General features: G+C 43.2%; 1 protein-coding gene across 2 annotated transcripts in view; it reads left to right on the top strand.

Moving 5' to 3' along the window:
• PINX1 (PIN2 (TERF1) interacting telomerase inhibitor 1) overlaps positions 1 to 21,054 on the top strand; it is a 62,113-nt gene that overhangs the window by 13,284 nt on the left and 27,775 nt on the right. For both annotated transcript variants that reach the window (XM_063153175.1, XM_063153176.1), the window contains exon 6: positions 1,975 to 2,051. In XM_063153175.1, coding sequence (XP_063009245.1) covers positions 1,975 to 2,051 — 77 coding nt within the window. The remainder of the gene's footprint in view (positions 1 to 1,974; positions 2,052 to 21,054) is intronic.

Here is a 21,054-nt window from a genome sequence, read left to right on the forward strand (position 1 = left end):
ATGGATAGGATCAGTTTCCACTAATGGCTGATTTATTAAACTGAAAGCCCTGTGTAATGTTTTCTGACAGCAAATGCCTCTGCTAAAACAGAGCTAATTGATACCTGAATGGAGGCCAAATTTTCATATCAGGCTTTGAGATTTTTGGTGAAATAATTCGACCTTGAAGTCCAAGCTGTTAACATGAGCCTGCCACTTTATGACATTAAACAATTAAATTGGTTCAGGGCTTGCAAGTACAAAGGCCGTGGCCTGTGTGAGTAAAGAGGATTTATTTTGATTTGGATTTAACCTTTTACTAAATATAGAGGAAAAAAAGAACTGTCTTTTGAGCATGTAAAATACAGCTCAAGGCTTTCATATTCACAATATCCCCAATTTATTTGGTCACATTTCCACAAGGCAGCTTCTCATTTGCTTGTACCTTCTGTGGCTGACACAGGGAAATTGTCCATTTTCAGGGAAAGAGGAAAAGTTATTTGAGAAAGGCTCATGGTGTCATGGCCCTTGTTGTTGAATCCAGTCCTGCTTCCTTTCAGACTAAACAAGACAAGCTCACACAAAAGGGGGAGAAGGGAACAGCGACGGCACCGAACGCGGCTTCCGCTCCCGGGGCTGGTTTGGAGCCTCTCTGCTGGAGGAACAGCCACCCCTGGGTCTGGGAAATACACCCCAAGCTCAGATTAAATCAGCTGCTTTTCCAGTAGCTGCTCCCCTGCGATGCTGCAGGAGATTGGGGCTGTGAGCTGAGCTGGTTTTCTGTTAGAGGAAAAATGGGGGATACGTTCAGGGGGAGGCACGGAAAGGAAACATAGCTTGAAAATGGGAGCAGGAGGAGTTTAGGTGTCACATTCCAAGCCTTGGCCAAGGGAAAGCTGGGAGCAGCCCCAGTCACTTCCAGCTTGCTTGGACAAGGCCATTTTGAGGCAGTGCAGTGAGGCAGCAGGAAGCTGGGGAACACTTGCTCCTCTAAGCTGATGTGTCTCTTTACCCTCCAGGGACAGTTAAGGATCCCAGAAAAAAGAAGAAGTCAGATTTGGGAATATTTTGGGGGGGGTTTTTTTGTGGTTTTTTTTTTTGTTTGTTTTGTTTTGGGTTTTTTTTTTGGGTTTTTTTGTTTTTTGTTTTTTTTTTTTTTTTTGTTTTGTTTTGGGTTTTTTTTTTGTTGTTGTTGTTGTTTTTGTTTTGTTTTGTTTTGGGTTTTTTTGGCCATTACAAGATTCATTTTGAGGTCACTGATTTTCAAGTGATTGAGACCCCAGCAGAGTCTTAACAAGTTGACCTGTCTGGGTTAATTATCTTTAACTTTTGCTGACCTTTTCCAAAAGAATTTTCTGACAGAGTCAGTGGACAACTCAACAACTCATGCACTGTGCAATTGGCTAAATCTTTGCATCTCTCAATCACATCACCCTCTCCTTTCTCCATGTCTGATATCCAGCTCACCACAATCAGATGGCAATAATGGCCCTCCTGGAAATCTTTGCTTCACCCTTGAAACACATTTGAGTTGGAATAACAGAGTGGGTGGCAGAGGTGGAGGTTTTGCTTTTCAGGAGCAACATCAGAAATCAGAGGAAAGTCCCCACTGAGTAAAAATGGATTTTTTTTTTCATTGCATTGAGAAGTTGTAACTCCCTAATTCTGTCAGAAATGGGGAATCCTCATGAGAATTCAAAGATCCCAATGCATACACACATTTTCTCTTGTGTACCTTCATTTAGTGGCCTTGGCATAGAACCACAGCATGATTTGGGTCTGCAGGGACCTTACAGTTCATCTAATTCCACCCCCCTGCCATGGCAGGGACACCTTCCACTATCCCAGGTTACTCCAAGCCCCATCCAACCTGGACTTCGTGATTTTTGCTTATGTCCAAGAGCAGTTCCTCTCTGTCTGTGGGTCACACTGTTACCAAAATGCATCCTCAGGTATGAAGGTTTTGGGGTTTTTCCCTCTCTTTCCCCCTTCCAGGTAAGGATCTCTCATCTCGCACTGAACAGGACCTGTCCTGCATTTTTGGGAGAAGGCAGAAGAGTGCCAAGACCCAGGTAAACAAGAATCTTCACCTTTCTCTTATTTCCTTGTTTATTATCCCAATGACAAAATGTCCAAATGTCTTATGCCAATTTGTTTTTTCTACTTGAAGTGCTGTGCTTGAATACTAAGGAAATAAGAGTAAATTTAACCCCTGTTTTTGTGGATTATCATGATATAACTTCTTTGGAGGTGGAGAACTCCAGTATTTTAATTTTTTAGTTGGAAATATACATCACAAAGAAGAACTTTGCTTGACCTGAAAGTCAAAGGTTGGACTTGATGCTCTCAGAGGTCTTTTCCAACCTAAATGAATTTGTGAAAGATCCATGAATCTCCAAAATAAAATTTGACATTCAGTAGCAACTGGGAAATCTCCACAAACTGCTCTTTTTTTCACAAAAATTGGGAAAGGCTGAGTAGCTGCAAAAGATTCAGAAGTGGCCTGAAAAGTGATAAATATTTGATTAGAAGACCTTTCCCCGGACTTTGGATAATGAGATCCAAGTTTGGACCAGTTTTTATTTCATTTATGTGTTAATTAGCATTTTCACTTGCAGAGCACAAACCAGCTCTATCAATGGATAAAATAACTGTGACATGACCAACATATCCAGAAAAATTCTTTGGAAAAAATAACATCTGGAAAAGCACAAATGAATATATTGCAGGAATTACCCAGTTGGTTCCAAGTTCTTGGAAATCTCTGGTTTTAAGGGAAAGATGGGGCTTGAAATGGAGTGGAAATTTCTGGAATACCCTGTAGTGTGTGACATCTTGCTCCTTGTGCTCTTGGAAGTTGTTGTGGAACTTCACTGCAGGTCACTGGGAGCTGAAATAAGAATTTGGGAATTTGTCTGTGAGAGCTGTTGGAGCTGGGATTTAAAGGAACAAACTGGGATTTAAAGCAGCATCAGCACTGCTGGGGTTGAGGGAGCAGATTTTGCCCACTCACGAGTTGTCTCAAGTAGTTGGTATCATTTTCTCTCTATGTTCTACATCTTTTGAAATTCAGAGTTGGAAAGTTGCTTCTTCTGGGACTTTTTCCTGCAGATCATTTGCTCTTTTGTGGATACACACTGCAATTCACATGGATTTTATGAAGGGTGTCTAAGCTTGTGCATGTTTTTGCCAATCCCTTGACAGATGCAGTGGTTGGCTGTGCAGATTTCCTGAAATGGTTCAACATTCTGGCAGAAAAGTCACAGACTGTTCCCTCCTTAGCACCCAAATTTCCTCTTGCAAATCCAGGCAGGAGGGCACAGAATTTGGAGCTGCATTGTTGTCTTCTGGGGAGGAAGCCAGAGGCAGCACAATTGCTTCCCCCAGCTCCCCCTTCTCCTTCTCTTCATGGATCAGAGATCTGTGGAGTTTGCACAGAACAGAAATGCATTGCTCAGGCCCTCCAGCTCTGAGCAGTTTCATTGCACTGCACCCATGAACTCTTATGATCCCTTCCCATCATGTGCTGGGGCCTGCTCCTTAAGGTGGCACAGAGGGAAGTGCCCTGTGAGGCTTTGCAGGAATTCTCTGTTTGCCTGCTGGTTTGAAATTCCTGAGGAATTTCCTTCCTGCAGGAGCAGGAAGGTGCTGCCATTCTCCTGGAATTGAGTTGTTCCTACATGGAGATGAGGTAGGAAGGGCCCTAATGCCCAGCAGAGCCCTGGGTTTTCCTGCAGGTTGTGGTGGGCTCCAGTTCCCTTCAAATTTCAGCTCCTACAACCCTGGGCTGCTTTCCCTGGTGACAGGATAAGGATTTCCACACTTCCAGAGGAGCCAGAGCTGCTCCTATCCATGAATCTGATTGCAGGTTCCCAGCTGTGGGTGCAATGGAGATGATCCATGGAAGTTCCCCTGTTGATCCTAGAAAAGCTGGAGCAGTGGCCACAGGAATCTCATGGATTTAAAATGACCAAGTGCTGGTGCTGCATCTGGATCAGGGCAACCCCTGGGATCAATCCAGGCTGGGGATGAAGGGATGGGGCAGCCCTGGAAGAAGGACTTGGGGTGCTGGTGGGTGAGAGCTGGACATGACCCAGCCCAGAAACCCCTGGAGCTGTTGGAGAGAGTCCAGAGGAGGCACCAGGATGATGAGAGGGATGGAGCAGCTCTGCTGTGGGAAAGGCTGAGGGAATTGGGATTGTTCAGCCTGGAGAAGAGAAGCCTTGGGGTGAGCTAATTGTGTCCCCCCAGTACCTGAAAGGAGCTACAAGAAAGATGGAGAGAGACCATTTACAAGGACCTGGAGGGACAGGATACAGGGAATGGCTTCAAACTTACATAAGACTGAGTTGGATGGGATATTGTGGAGAAATTCTTCTCTGCAAGGGTGGGGAGGCCCTGGCACAGGGGGCCCAGAGAAGCTGTGACTGTCCCTGGATCCCTGGAAGTGTCCAAGGCCAGGTAGGATGGGGCTTGGAGCAACCTGGGATGGTGGAAGGTGTCCCTGCCCATGGCAGAGGGTGGAATTAGATGATCTCCAAGGTCCCACCCAACCCAACCCAACCCATTCCATGATTTTATAGCTTGAAGTTCTGTCTCTGAGCCTCTTTCTGAGGCACATCTCCCTCCTCTGTTCTCAGAGATGCAGTTTCAGCACACATTTGATGTGCACTGAATGACCCCAACAGAGCTACCATTCCACTCTTGATCTTTTGACAGAGATTTTCTGAAAATCTCTTGACAGAGATTTTCATCTTAATTCTTTTTCCCTTATTTCTATATGTTTCAGTCTGGGATCACAAAAACTTGAGTGTAACTTTGCGGGAAGATGCAGAAGCTGTTTTTTACAGAATTACAGAATTGCTGAGACTGGAGGAGACCTGGAGGTCTCCAGAGGAGTCACCTGCTCAGAGCAGGATCAGCCATGGCAACTTTTTCAGGAGTTTGTTCAGACTTTTGATTATCAGCCTTCCCTAAAGCCTCCAGTTTAAACCCATGACAAAATTTCAGTGGGTGGATAAAAGAGGTCACTTAAGGGGCAGAAGAGATCATGGAATCATGGAATTGTTAAGGCTGGAAAAAACCTTTACAATCCTCAGTTCCAAGCCTGTTCACCACTTTGCTATGTCTTCAGGTGCTATAGCCATGTGTTTCTTGAACACTTCCAGGGATGGTGACTCTTCCACTCTCCTGAGCAGCCAGTTCCAGTGCTAGACAACCCTTTCCATTAAGAAATTTTTCCTAACTCCAATCTAAGCCTCCCCACTGTTGCACTAGGTCTGGCTGGTTGGCTGCTGTCACACCAAACTGCCTTTAGAGGTTGGGAAAAGAGAAGAAAAAAGCAAAACAGAGGGAATTCCATCTGTGCTTATGCCCCAGGGGGAATTAGTGGGAGAACTCAAGGCTCAGTGATGGTCTCTGGACCAGCAGGATAATCCTGGCTCTTCTGAAGAAAATCTTGTCAAAAATCTATCACCCCTGAAGCGCTGCAGTGATAAACAGGGTCTCAGCAAATGAGATGTCATTGTTCCAGTCATTCCTGTCCACTCTTTTCAGTGTGGTCATTAGCAATCCTTCTATGATCTTGACTGTGCAAGGAGCCTTTGGCAGGAGATGCTCTGTGTGAGCTGAGTCTGAGCTCTCTGAGCTGTGGGGCTGATCTCAGACTCCCTTTTTATCTGTCTCAGTGGCCAAGGATTGGTCTGGTAATGGATCATTTCTCTGGTTCCACACCAGCTCTGCAGCAGTGAGTGGGGAATGCTGAAACTTGGATTATCTACCTTATCAAAGGAAGAGGGAGTTGGCCAGAGGACTGTAAAGATTGCAAAAGAGGGGAATTGCAAAGGATGTGGAAGGAAATGCTGTTTGCCCCTGAGGGTCAAAAGAGTTTCTCTAGAAGTAATAAAACTACAGTGCTGTTGTTTTGATGGTTCTGGGATATGTGTTACTAATCAGAGGCAATTGCAACCTTTAATTCTCCTGAATGTTCAATGTAACAGTCCTTTTTTTAAAAATTATTTTTGATAAATCATGTGTCCAACTCAAACCTCCTTAATAAACTACACAGGGACCTTTGTTTAAAACAGAAAAAAAAATACAAGTCAAAAAAACGAGGTGGGGAAGAAAACAATGGCTGGGCTTCAGAGTGGACCTAAATTGAAAACGTCTGCAGTTTTTCCCAGGGAGAGCAAGTGATCGAAAATATTGAATTGTAATTATGATGCTCTCTGGAGACCTGCAGTGAGGACCTGTTTTGCAGGCTAAGATCTGCCAGACTTGTTTTTTTGCCACCACTTTTCCCCGTGATTTTCTCACTTGCTTAGGAACAACTGGGAGCTGGGGAGACAGAAAAACAAATTCCATTAGTTCCTATCTGGTTGAACTTCCTGGAACCCCCACTATTTTTTTTTTTTCTTCTCAGAATTTCCTTCCTCCATCCAGCTGTGTTTCCTGATGGAGCCTTATCACTGGAGAAAATGCTCCTGAGTGAAGCTGAGGATTTGGGAATGAGTTGCAGACGGTCCCAACTTGGTTGCTGAACAACATGATTCTGGCACTGATTTCACTCTGGGGGCTGGGGGGAGCAGCTCTGATTTGCTCAAACCCCTGTTGGAGATGCATAAAAACCTGAGTGTTTTGCATCCATCTCACACATGAGTGGCTCAGGCCATTCCATGAGTAATCTGCTTCCTCAAGTTTGTGTAACTTGGATGGAAACCTGCGTAAGTTCCCTTCAGCCACCCAATCCAAGTAGCCCGAAAGTCTCAGGCTTGCAGTGATTTCTTCCTTGTTAGGCATTAGAAATGGAACTGTCCACCCCTGGTGCTTTTTCACTTTTTTTTTTTTTAATCAGGAAATTGTCTTCTGACACATTTTGCAGAACTTCCTCAACTGATTTATATTTCCCAGCACTTATCAGAAAAGCATGTTGGCTAATCTTAAGGGACATAGCTGAAAATCCATTAAAGTCTGGCTTTGCCCTGGGCTCCCTGAAGTTATGGGTGAACTGATACCATTCCTTGCACCTCAACTTTCTCTCTGCAAAATACCAATCATGATATTGGTGTTTGTGGGGTTTCACAATTGTGAGTTTTAGGCAAGTTGCAAGTTAATTTTTTTTTTTTTTTACCTGTGACCAAATTTGTTGCAGGGTTAGCACATAAATTAATTTGCTGCCCCCTTCTTTGGCAATGCCAGGGAAGGGAAAAAAAAACCTGCAGAAGGGGAAAATGAGTTACAAATTAACACAGATTTTTCAGTGTTCTGCTTTGGAGACCACAGTTAGCATGAGGTATTTGGGACTGAGAAGCAGAACAGAAAAAAAAAAATACATCAAAAACCTGGAGAGAGTCCAAAAGGATTTAGTAAAATGGGAGACAGGGTTAGAGGGCATGTCCTAGAAGGAGAGAGTGGAGGAACTGGATACGTTCATCTCAGAAAAGAGGCAGAAAAAAGTTGACCTCTCTGCCTATAAATACCTGGGGGTCACGGGGAGGGAGGAGCAGAGGAAGGGAAGGGACAGTAATCAGAGTAGGCAAAAGCCAGGAATGGGACTGGGGGGTGAGAACTTCAATTAGAAAAAGGAAGACTCAGACTTACTCTTGAGCAGGCTTCCTCACAGTGATGTCAGCAGGGCACTGGAGGAGTCTCCTGAGGGAAATCCCAGCGCCTCAGTGAGTGACGCCAAGAAAAAAGATGAGTTTAACACTTTTAGACCTGTTGGGATGGGCAGAGATGGATCAGTTTAAGTAAAAGAGCTCCCAGAAGCTGTTCTGTGAGTGGCTCCAGTACTGAAGTTGGATTCCTGTGGTTGTGTTTGGATTCTTTGTGGGTAAAGGAGTTGAGCTCATGCAGGAATCCTTGTCCTTGTGCACGTGGATCTCTTGGCCTTCCCTGTTCCGTCATGAAATATTTTAGTCTTATTATCTTTGAAACCTCTGCTGCTTCAACTAGCATGTTTTACTTGCTTCAGAATTTTAGTCCCAAGTGGCAGGACAAGGGGGAATGGTCTTGAGTTGAGGCAGGGGAGGTTCAGATGAGATATGAGGAAAAATTGTTCCCTGTGAGGGTGGGGAGGCCCTGGCACAGGGTACCCAGAGAAGCTGTGGCTGCCCCTGGATCCCTGGAAGTGTCCAAGGCCAGGCTGGACAGGGCTTGGAGCACCCTGGGATAGTGGGAAGTGTCCCTACCCATGGAAAAGGGTGGAATGGTTTAAGGTCCCTTCCCGCGCACACCATTCTCTGATTTTTATCAAGGGATTTTTACAGCTTCTGGAGTATTGCCGGAACTTTGGCCTCTCCAGTTCTGCTGTGCACCCCACCATGGACTCTTAACAGCCAAAAGGGTCAAAAAGAGAAGAAAAAAACAACTCCAAACCAGATTCTGCCAGCACTGAGCAGTGCAAGCCATTTTCGGGTGCCTGAGGAGCAGCCAGGACAGGCTGGTGACACACAGTGACAAGGAGGACAACAGGACAGTACAGCTGAAGGGCTAAATCACAGAACCACAGAATGGTTTGGGTTGGATGGAACCTTAGAGCTCATCCAGTTCCAACCCCCTGCACAGGTGGTACAGATAGAGCAAATCTGGCAGCACAGACCAGTGGAAAGCTGATCTAAAGCCCTGTTGCTTTGAGTTGGTAACTTGCAACATCCTACATAGCAAATCAGAAAATTAATTAGGCTCAAGGTGTTAATTTGGGCCATATATTTAATATTTTTCCATGCAGATGAGAGTGTTTCAGGAACACCAGGAAGAATTTCCTTTACCCAGCATTCTGTCCTAGTTGTGCTTTTGATAAAAAAAAAGAGGAAGAGCAAAGTATTGATATTTTGTTGCCTATTCTATAAGCACCTTGTTAATCAACTGGAGGATAAATTATTGCTGTCCAGATATCAGGAGAGAGGGAGAGGAGGAGATATCTCCCAATCTGGAATTAACGGTGCTTTTTCCTCCTCTCTTCATTGGAGAAGTCTTGCCTCCACATTTGTTCCTTGGGGGGGTTGTTAAGGAACAGAAACAAAACTGGGGGGAGCTCTTTTTGATTTATCTTCTCTCCTTCCCTTTTGGTCACTTCCAGAGGCTTAAAGAGCCAAGTTGGCTTTAATGTGTTACCATTAGAGACCAGGCATTAGCTGGAATAACCCATCCTGCCTCACAGTGAAAAATATCCCTTGATTGGCTAATTAATCAGTCAAAGGGGAATGACATGACCCTCTGCTTGAGGGACTCTGCTGCACAGGTAAACAGGTCATTGATAAATGGTTTACCCACAAATTCATATATCAAGAAAACTTAGTCATTTTTTTAACTACGCTTGGTGTGAAAGCTGTGCTGTGTGTTTCTTGGAGGTGGATTTTTGCTGCCTTTGCTTTTTTTTGCATCTTGGAAGCTTTTAGGCTGTGGGAGTTTGTGAGAGGAAAAGGCCAATCAGAACTTTGTCACAATTGGAGTACTTCTGGGTGTTTTTTTGGTTTTGTTTTTGTTTTTTTTTTTTTTCTTTTTGGAAGAAAAAAAAATCAGTAATTTTTTTTCCCCTCTCAAAAAGAGGAAATCATTGACATGGCTTTGTGTTGAGATTGAGTGGGTCTGAAATCAGGATGGCTCAGTTGCTTTTGTCATTTAAATATCCTGAGGTTGCTCAGTTGGTCATATCCAGTCCTCAGGCACTGCATGGACAAATAAATATATCCATAAATGGATCTGATGAAATAATTGGGGAAAATCTGTGGTGTAAGAGGCAGATCTGTTTTGGTAAAAGGCTTTAACTGAGCTGATTTCCTATTGGCTTTTGGCATTTCTGTGCTGGACCTTGTCATCTGTATATTTTATAACACTTTATCCTGTAAAGGTGGTTCTCCAGTGGGATTCTTCACTGAGATTTAGAGAAAAAATGAGGGGGAAAAAAAAAGAAAATTAAAAGGGGAGGAAGGAAATCCAGCTCTAAATTAAATTGCATAAAAATGTGATTTAGAAACACTTTTATCCATGAGGTAAATAGGGTTAAAGCAGTAGAATCGTGTAAGGGACCACAAAACAATGTTTGGCTTAGCTACTTAACTGGGTGCTCAAAACAAATCCTAATTGTGCTTTTTTTCTTGCAATTGTCTCTTTTTTTCCTTTTTTTTTTCTTTTTTTAACTGTGTATTATGTGAGAAAGTAACACACCAGTACCTAAGAATATGGGTTTGGCTTCTAGGGAATAAACCTCACCTTATTTTTTGTCCTATGTAATCCCTTCCTCCCAAGCAGCCCTTGCCATGAGCCTGAGCTTTATAGACCAGCTTTGTTTTGTTTTTCCTTTTAAAAATATTTGTCTGATCAAAGAGCTTTCCTTAAAAATAAAAAAAAAATTGAAAAAAAATTGCAGTGCAGCAGTTCAAAACAAGGAAAAGTACTTTTTTTTGATCCTATCATAACAGGATTTGTATATGGAAGTGTGAAGTAAGCAGGTGGCTTCCTGTTGATTTTTAAGCCAGGTGGGCAAGTTCTTGATGATGAGTTGTTCTCCCTCCCTGCCCTCTCCTATAAGTAGGAATTTACTTATTCCTGTGTCTGGAGGAGTGGAATTTGGGCTGACAACTTGTGGGGATAATGCTGCTGTGGGAATGAGAAGGAAACAGCAGCTTGGTCTCTCTCAAAAATCAGGGATTAGGATACATTTTATTACCTCCATCTATTCAAGCAGCCTTCAAGGACTGGGTGTTCACAGCAATCTGATTTTTGCTGACTTAGTGTCATTAAAGGGTGTCTAACCTTCCTCCAAGGGTGTCTTCTGATTTTTGCCTCATCAAACTGGTTATGAAACTGCTGGTTGGTTCAGATGGGTTAAACAAACCAGAAGCTGGAGCAAAGGAAATGATTCAGCCTGAGAAAGTGCTTAAAATCTAAAGAAACAAGCTTTTCCACTCCCAATCCAGTATTTCAGCTTCTCTGCTGGATCGTTCTTTCTTCAGCTGTGAAAATTTGCTTTTTTAACTCTCTAGTTAGGAGAAATATCTGGTGCAGGACAGTAACTTGGTGGTAATATTCCCCACCAGTGTCCAAACTGGTCCTTTGTCTCTCTGAGCTCTCTCCAGCTCCCTGGCATGTTTGCAAACTTGGCCATTTGAATTTAGTTTGGGTTTATTTGAGTTTTCCCAAGATTAGGACAATGTTAAGAAATCCATTGTATGTTTTTCACTAAATCTGCAGCCTCCCTCTGCAAACCACCATCAATCCCAGTGTGTTTCCTTTGAACAGTGATGGTGTTGCCATAGAGAGAGGGACAAATGTGACAAAAGTGATGATTAATGTCATTAATTTGACCTTCTGTTAATAATTGTGCATAACCCTCAGCTAAGGAAAGAGGAAGAGGATGATGGGGAAGACAAATCATGCAGGGGGAGGGTGGTGCCTTCTGTGCTCAGGTGGCTTCAGCATCAGCTTTGAAAGATGTGTCCCATGTCAGGATCCTGGTGATGAGAACGTGCTGTTCTCCCTCATGGGATATGCTGTGGGAAAGGTCTCAGATTTGGAATTAAGGATGAATATTGTCCTGGTTTGATTTGTTGAGAGGAGACAGCAGGGACTTATGGACCTGTTAGAATGTTAAAGTCACAAGGATGCTCCAAGGGCTGGAGCCCCTCTGCTCTGGGGCCAGGCTGGGAGAGCTGGGGGTGCTCACCTGGAGAAGAGAAGGATCCAGGGAGAGCTCAGAGCCCCTTCCAGGGCCTAAAGGGGCTCCAGGAGAGCTGGAGAGGGACTGGGGATGAGGGATGGAGGGACAGGACACAGGGAATGGCTTCCCACTGCCAGAGGGCAGGGATGGATGGGATATTGGGAAAGAATTGTTCCCTGTGAGGATGGGGAGGTCCAGAGAAGCTGTGGCTGCCCCTGGATCCCTGGAAGTGTCCAAGGCCAGGTTGGAGCAACCTGGGCTAGTGGAAGATGTCCCTGCCCATGGCAGGGGGTGGAACTGGGTGATTTAAGGTCCTTTCCCACCCAACCCATTCCATGATAACAACTGAAATCAGCCACAGAAAACTCAAGAGTTTTGCTGAGTTGGACAGAGTTTGGATACTCTGCTGAAAAGATCCCAAAATTTCCATGCATGCAGCAGGGTCTGAAGTCTTCCCTGCATGGATTAAGGGATGTGATCCATCTCTGGTGTGTAGTTTGTCCCTTCTCTCCTTGGGGACAGTTGGTTGTGCCCAAGGGTGTTTGGATTTGCAGACTCACAGCCCTACAAACCCAGTGGGTGTGGGGAGTAGAGGCTGGAGCTTGGTCTGGCTTTGCAGCACGAGGTGCTGCTGTCTGTGATCATTAATTCCTCAGAAATTTTTGGTTGTAGTCTGGGGATGGACCTCCAGAAGGTTCTGCTTCGATGATCCTGGTGGAAAGTTCTGGAGTCCCTCAGGATCCAGAATTCCCAGGGTGGCTTGGTGGCATCTGGAGTTAAAAACCAGCATGTGTTGGATAAACTTTCAGCTCCCACAAAAAGTCAGGATCAAAGATGATTTTACCACAATAGTAGAGTGGACAGAGGCTGAGAAGTGTGCCTGCCCACAGCATTCAATTTTTCATTTTTTATTTTCTGGGATTTATTTTAAACCTGCTCTGTTTCACCAGGAGCTGACTTTTTCCAAGTACTAGGAAGTGTTTTTGACAGCAGAATCCAGCCCAGCTCAGGGTAACACTGATCCTGTGTCACCTGTGTGGTACAAGTTGTTTTTTAACAAATGAAGGGAAGATCAAAAATATTGCATGCCCTAAAATCCTGTTTTCCAGAATATTGAAGAATTTAAATGTCACTCAGTGTTTCAATACTTGAAAGAAAATTATTTATTCTCAATATTTTTTACAAAGAAATATCTGAGCTTGGGAGCAGAAGAAAGTTTCTGTAGTACAAGGTAGTCAAAGGCTAATGCTAATTAGGAAATGTTTTCTAGTTCACAGAAAACACAATTTCTTTTTCTTAAAATTTCTAAAAGAATATATTTTAATTTCAAATTGTCAGCTTGTGTATTTTGCAATGGATATTTGCAGTTACAAAAATAGTAATTGCTACAAACATCTTGCTGTGGTCAAGTGCAAGCTTGAAGGTGCTTTTTTATTATTCATTAAACCATTATATCTCATAAGGGAGTAAAAAATCTTAGATGAGGGAAGAAATCAAGCAATTTTATTATTTTAGGAAACCCTTAATTTATATATTTATTCTTTGATGTTTCATAATATGGATATGGGGTTTATGTTTAGTGGAGAAAAAGAGGAACAGTTCAGGTAAATAAACACAAGGTTTTTGTTGGTTCTCTCCAAATCTCATCTACTGCTTAAACTTAAAAATATTGAAAAAGCACCAAACACTCCAAGTGCCTGGAAAAATTCTCAGGTTTCATGAAATATTTGTGAAGTCCTCTGGGTGTCAGTGGATGTGGAATTTCTCTCCAACTACTAATGGATTAAACCACTAGGAAATTTAATATGAAATATGTCAAAGACAACATCCCAAATTCTGTCTTGGTGCATTTTGGGGTGGCTGATTGTCCATGTCCCTGCTGTCCCATCCAAGCAAAAACTGTTCCTCCAACAATTCCCAAATTATTTTAGAGCTTCAGATCTTTATTGACTTGCCTGGCTCAGCTCATACCAGTATCAGCTCCTTAATCAGTTTGTAAACACCACATTTAGCCCAGGGGATTATTAAGTTTTCTAAATATCTCCCTTTTCTAAGGACTCAGTGCTGTGTAGCACCAGCTCAAAACTGCATTTGTTCCATGAAGACCACCCTAATATATAAATAATATAAATTATATAAATTATATAAACATCCAGGTGCTGCTCAGCTCTAGTCTGGGGCAGTGATATAACAAAACACGTGACTGTTGAGTTATCCAACTCTCAAATTGCTTTCCCCTAAAAATATTTCTCCTCCTGACTTAAGGAGTGAATGTTCTGTGGGGAGCAATTCAGCCTTGGCCAAAGTGACCTAAATTCAGCCTTTTAATATCTGTGTCTGTGCTGATGCTGGGAGCTTAAGCATTCATTTACATTTCATCTTAAGAGCAATGAGAATGCTGGGCCAAGCTTTGAGGTGATGAGAGAAAATTGGGTAATCCTACACGTCAGCAAGCAGCTGGAAGAGGAAGTTTTTTGTTGGAACTTGCACACTGAGAAGGCACAATGTCCCTGCTTCTGCTTGCTAAGCCTCCTATTAATCACTGCTTTTGAACTCCTCTCTGCCAGCCCCTCTGGATTTGGAGGATGGGATTTGTCTGTAGTGGATCCCAGGAATCTGGCTCAGGAGTTGGTTCCCTTTCACCACTTGCTGTGCAGCCTTGGGTCAAGTTTGCATCCCAATTTCCCAACCATTAAACCCAGGGATTATTCTCATGGTATCAGCCTAATTTGTGTTGTGTGTGGTTCTTCATGAAGTGCATTGAAATAGTGAGATGATAACTGAGAATTTTGAAGTGCAAAGTGCAGCATTCAAGTTTCTCCCAATGGTTATTTCTGGCACAGCTGTTGGAAGTGTTCTGTGCTTCCCTATTTACCTTTTGAACTTTACAGCCACGGCGCCCATATTGTGGTTTTAAGACATTGCAGCTTAATTAAACTTTCAGAGAGTCCTGGAGTGTGACTGTCTCCAGCTTTCCTGAAATCCCTGCAGAAGCAGGGCTGTTTACATAGAATCTGGGTGGAAGAGGGGTGCTGTGCTCCAGAGCATTCCCTGAGGGCACCGCTGAGGGTGAGGGTGTGTAACCCCAGAGATTTGTGGATCTTGGGAAGCTGAGCTCAGGCAAGAAGTGCAGAAGTATCTCACCTGCAGGAGTGTTTGTGTAAGTGGTCAAGTGGAGCAGCAGCATTTTTGGACAGCCAGGACTTTCTGTGTCCCTTGTGCTGCTGATTCCCTGCCCTCCTCTCATTCCAGCAGTCCCCTCTGCCCAGCCTTTCCCACCTGCAGCACTGCAGGCTCGGGGTTTTTTCCCCAACAGCAGGGTCAAGTTTTTTTCCCTTTTTTTTTTTCATAAGCCTGGTGTTTGTCAGTTACCAAATGGCAAAGGAATGCTGTGTGTAGCAACTGTGATGGATGTGGTCCAAAGGCAGGGAGCGTGGCCCGTTCCTTTTTCCGGCGTTGTCGTAGGGAAATGGGCGTCTCCAAGAGACGCCCAGCGCTGAGCCCTCGCTCCGCAGCTCCGCCGGCCCGGGGCTTCTGATCTGAGCCCTTGCTCCTGGAAAACAGAGCTTTGTCACTCCTGGCAACTGGCTCTACAAAAACACTGATAACAATAAAGGGCTCCCTGCCCAGGCCAGGCTTGCTCTTGCTTTCTGGGAATCTTCCAGCTTAGAGGAGATGCTGCCCCTCTGCTTTAACCCGCAGTGGGTTTTTGTAGGGCCCTTCTGCTCCCAAATTCTCAGACATAAAACCTTTCAGGGCTGTGGCAGATCCTCTTCCAATCACAGAATTTTGAGTCTTGAACTCCTTTCTTTCCTGTATCAGCAGAACAAAATGCCCTTCACCTTTACAGAGTGTCTGAAGGGATGGGAACTGTTCACGCTCTCAGAGGAAGCTTGGGAAGTAGGAAAAGTTATCTCAAGTTCATGTCAGGCAACAAAATATTAGAATTTTGCCATGACATCTGTAAAGCACTTTTGGTACTAATTTTCCAATAAGTTTTTATTGTTGAAAGTTTTGGACTGAAAGCTACAAAACTCTTTTGTCCTAATTAGTAACTGATTTTTCTGGAACCTAGATTGTCAGGCTGTCAGACTCTGTTTTCCTGGGTCTGAAGTCCTTAAAAGAAAAGATGAGGTTGCAGCCAAGGGGGAGTTGTGGGGTTTGACACCACTTAAGAGCCCTGAAAAAAAAGCACCTTCATGTGATGCAGGAGATGCCCACTTGGCTTCTTGTTTTGTCCTTCAGGATACCTTGTTGCTGTGGAGATTTGCTGATCCTGATTGATTCAAGGCAATATTCTCCAATTGTTTCAGAGTTAAGCTAAATGCCTGAAGGAGAGGGAGATTAATCCCCACTGAGAAGTTAAATACAGTGATGTAACATCTAAGAAGCAGGGGAAGAGAAAAGCTCCAGTGAAGGGCCATTTAACCTGCTTAAGGTGTGAGCTGTGCATTTGAGGGTCACCTCTCTCCATTGGATATGAAGATTTGAGACTCCACATGTAAAGCTTTAGGTTTGTTTTGAGCTTTAGGTACAAAGCTCTTGGTTTATAATCATATATTGCAAATATATAGAAGCTTTATATTATTTTTATTTCCGTATAGATACTTAGCAGGACAATATGCTTTTGACAGTTTCTGTCTCATATTTTTGATAGAGCAGAATGATTTGGGTTAGAAGGGACCTTAAAAAATCATCCCAACCAACCCCCTGTCACAGCCAGGGGTTCACATTTTTATTGCTTCTAAAAGGATTCAGTCCCAGAACATGGATAGGACTTAAGGAACATTGGAAGGGATCACATGTACAGAAATTATTCTGTAGATTAATGCCACTTCCTAACTTATCCTTAGATAAATGATCTTTCTGTCACTTCTGATTGCTTTCCTTTCCCAAGTTCTGCAAATAAAAATACCTTTCTGTAGGAGATACAAGCAGAAATCCTTTTTGAGGCAGGAGTTTTATGTGTCCAGGAATTTATAGGCACCTTTTCCCCAGTGTGCAGCTCTAAATCGGTACCTGGCTCTTATTTAGGAGGGCATATTATTCACTTTCCTCCAATATTTGGGAAAACAGGACATGCTGCTCATTTGAAAATCATACCAGCTCCTTTATCACTGCCAGTCACAGTCAGCAACGCTGCATTCCCAGCTTGACACCAAGGAGGAGGTTTGCCCTGAATAAATAGAGGAGATAAATGGTCTTTCTGTTCCTCAGAGGAATTTGGGCCACTTCTCAAAGTTGGTGCCAGGAGTACAGTAGCAGAGTGGCATGGTTAAAGTTAATTGCCCTCAGATTTTAGTTAAAAGTCTAACTAGCTTGTCAGCTTTGAATTTATATTTTCACAGTTCACTAGGGAGTGATAATAGGGAGGCTTTGATGTAGCTGCCTGGTTTTTGCTTTGTACGAAATGCTCCCAAGTTTAGTAAATAAACTTTTATTGAGAGGGGGCAGGATTGACAGCTTAGAGCCAGCCAGGAGAATCACAGATATCCCCTCACTGAGGGGCAGAGGGGCAGCAGGACACTGGGGCTTCCTGACTGGAATGCCAAAGGAGATTTTCGTGGAGCACTTGTGCTGAGCTCTCTAAGAAACAGCTCATCAGAGATTTGTTAATTAGGTGTCACCCGAGACTTGCTGAAACAGTGAAGCTGCACAAAGCACTACCTAATTAACTCTTTAATAGCCCTGGAATACACTTGCTAGTTCCCTCCACCAGGGAAAGTGAGGGATGCTGGATGAATCCCCTGGGGCTGCCCAAGGCTGTCCTGAACAGCATTAGAGAGTAGAGAGACTGATTCAGAGCTTGTAACAGAAGACTGTGGTTTCTAAACCAAAAAAAGCCTCACCAAATTAATTGGTTACAAAGATGTTCATTCTGGCTTTATCTGGAAGCAAAATATGTTTTCTTTTTTTTTTTTTTTTTTTTTTTTTTTTTTTTTTTAATTTAATTTCTGACGACTCTTGCTCTATACTGTACCTCTGCCCTATAGCCGGGTGGGAGGGACCCGAGCCGTTCAGTCATCTTTCAAGTACAGAAGCAAAAAGGCACATTCAAAAGCATTTAAAGGATTTGCTACACCTTATTCTAATATTATTATCTTATTCAAGGTTACCTAATAATGTCACTCAGAGGGTGCTGAGGCCCTGGCACAGGTTGCCCAGAGCAGCTGTGGCTGCCCCATCCCTGGAAGTGTCCAAGGTTGGATAGGGCTTGGAACAACTTGGGATAGTGGAAGATGTCCATGCCGATGGTATGGGGCTGGAAATGGATCATTTCTAAGGTCCCTTCCAACCCAAACCATTCTGGGATTCTGTTATTGGTTAACTTTTTAGTCACAACATTATTGGGGTTGATACCTTCCAGGCAGCTGTTCTCTGGTTGAAGGGCAGATCAACTCCAAGAAATTCTTGCTAAAATCATTCTTGGGACACGTTTTAATTTTAATACATTTTTAATCCTTTCACATTAAATGAGTAGGAATAACTTAACTCTTCTGTTTCACCTGGTGATGTGTGATCAAACCATTGAGCTCTTTGGAGGTGCAAGTGGTTTCCTTGGCTCTGCAGCCAGGGTGGATGAATTCCATTGCCAGGATCTTGCTGCCATACAAACCTTGTCTCAGTGGGCTGCTGGTTTTTGTAATCTTTTTTTTTTGAGCTGCTCTTTTCACTGCAGGTGTTTCTGCAGAGCGAGCTGGCTGCATTTGGACACAGAGATAAACTTGTGCCTTTGTGCCTGAGCTTACACAAGCACAGATCACCTGCTGGCCACCAGGAATGTGGTCTGATCTTGTTCTGGCTGACCCCAGTGAAAATGGGAACTTGCATTGCCAAAACTATTGGAGCATCCAGTGGCTCCAAGGAGTCCAACAGGCTGCAGACAGGTTTGAACCGTCTGAGTGGGAAGGGACTTTATTTTTTTTTTCTTTCCTTTTTTTTTTTTGCAAGCCCTGCAATATTGGTTTCAGCACTACCTGGCTGGGGCAGAGGAAATGTCAGCTCCTGGAGGAATAGTTGGAGCTCTGTCTGAAGGAAAACTTGGGGGTTTTCCCCTCTTAAACCATGAGAGTAAAAATGTTATTTCCTTCAGAAAGTTCTTAAAGGAGCATTTGAAGAAAAGAATCCATTTGAAAAGCAAGCAATGAAATAGTTAAATGAAAAAAGCCATTATTGCTTTTACATAAAATCATGGAATCACAGGAAGGTTTGGGTTGGAAGGGACCTTAAGTTAACCAGTTCCACCCCCATGGGCAGGGGCACCTCCCACTATCTCAGGTTGCTCCAAGCCCCATCCAACTTGGCATTGGATATAAATTTCCTCCTAACTGGAAAATTACTAATTTTTAGTAAAGTGTATGTTTGAGTTTTGGTTGAACTCAAAATTCTGGATTGTTTCACAGTTTCTGCCTGGTATCATAAGCACTGTATTTGAAAATTTTTTGTTTGAGGGAGAGGATGTTGCCCTTGGGTTTTTATGGCAAATTTTTGATAGACATATCTCTTTAAATATGCCTTTGGGCTGTCTTGAAAATACTTGATAAATACAATTCTGGAGTCCTGGAATGGTTTGGATTGCAGGGACCTTAAAGCTCCTCCTGTTCCACCCCTCTGCTGTGAACAGGGACACCTTCTGCTATCCCAGGTTGCTCAGGGCCTCATCAAGCTGGGCCTTGGATACCAATTAATAAAATCCATCAAAATTTTGGGGGATTTTCCTTTCATAAGGATCCCATACAAGGAATATTTAAGCCTCTGAGGTTTTCAGTGCTTGTACTTCCTTCAGGCTGGAATTGCAAGTTCCCCCAGAGAGGTTTTGGGCTGCTTGTGCTGGAGTTGGTTGAGTGGATCAGGCCATGTCTCCTAGAGGCCTTTATACAATGCCCTTCTTGTACAGTCAGGAGTTTAAGGTTTATTTCATCATTTTTTCTCCTCTCTATAATGTCACTATTCCACATATTATACTGAACCTCATTCAAATCCCAATTTGTGTAAAAAAAAAAAGAAAAAAACACCAAACAAAAAGTCCCCTAGAAATGCTGAATCTGAGCTTGATCGTGTAACTCGACTCTCTCCAACCCTACAATGAGATTATTTAGACAATCATAATTGTTAATTACATAATTATGTGCTGTTCATTTCTCTGGAAATGGTACTCACATCATGAACAGCTATTGAGTTTTTTGGGTTTTTTTCATTTTGGGTGTGCCCTTGGTCTTTATTTACTACATTCAATTCAAATGCTGTTTAGAAGACAGGATTTGGAATATTCTTGCTAGGATTACTGCAGTTTTATCTTCATCCTTTCTGGTCTGGGGGTGGTATCAGGTACTTGTAGAGGACAGTTTGTTAAGTGCTGAAGAACAAATCAAAATCTGGAATTTGGGTCCAGCTGCCCCACAAGACAATGTAGATATTTACTGATTTTAGGTTTGCAGGTTGAGATGGCTGAGAACTCAGCTCTTTCTTCAAATGGTTGAGTTTGAGCCCAAATTCACACATCTGGAACTGAAAAATTTTGTATTTTCACTATCAATCTCTGGTGAGATAACTGAAGTACTAGAGACAGTTGCTGATGTCAGCCCTGCTGTTTTGCTGTTCGTTTGTCATACATGGGGATGCTTTTCTCATCCTTCCACATACTCCTGGATTAAAGGAATAAGCATTACTTCAGGTGATATTATTCATGACAGCACAGTGGGAAGTTATTGTTTTATTAGAGAAGCAAATTATACCTCAGGGAAATATTCTGGTCATATCACCTTCCATTTAGAAGGCTATTGCATATCTGACATGTCTGCAAACAAAACAGACAAATTTGGATTTTTTTTTTTCCACTATTAAAATCAATTTTTTTTATGTATTGACACTTCTGCCTTTTTTGGGAGGGATTACAGTTTCTTAGATCAGTAGAGTCAGCTGGCTCTCAAGGGAAGGGATATAAATACCTGGCTGGGATCTCAGCCTCTGGAGTTGCTCTATTCATTCATGCCATCCATCTGGGATGCTGCTGATGGATGTCACCTTGTGAACAATGCAGGTGGGAAAATGGAGCATGAGAGCTTTCCAGACAGAGTTTCCTGTAAAAATACCAGGTGATATTTTCAGAGGCCTTTGGCTACCTGAGCATAAGTCCTTGTGTGTAATACACACAAGCCTGGTGCTTGTCTGTGTGCCTGGAGTGCTTGTGAGCACAAATTCACAGCTTGTGCCTTGCTGGCATGTTTTATTAATCAGATCCAATTGATGGCACTCACTGGGAATTCTCTGTGAACATTTCAGAGTGCTCCATGCACAGATTTGAATTGCTTATACTTTCATCAGGCTGGAATTGTGTGTGTGTGATTCCTGGTGCATCCCATGTGGTGGTGTGGCCTGAAGGTTTCTGGAGTCTGCAGAGTTCCTCATTTGGGATG

The sequence above is a fragment of the Melospiza melodia genome, chromosome 3 (genome assembly GCF_035770615.1).
Source record: "Melospiza melodia melodia isolate bMelMel2 chromosome 3, bMelMel2.pri, whole genome shotgun sequence".
Lineage (NCBI taxonomy): Eukaryota > Metazoa > Chordata > Aves > Passeriformes > Passerellidae > Melospiza > Melospiza melodia.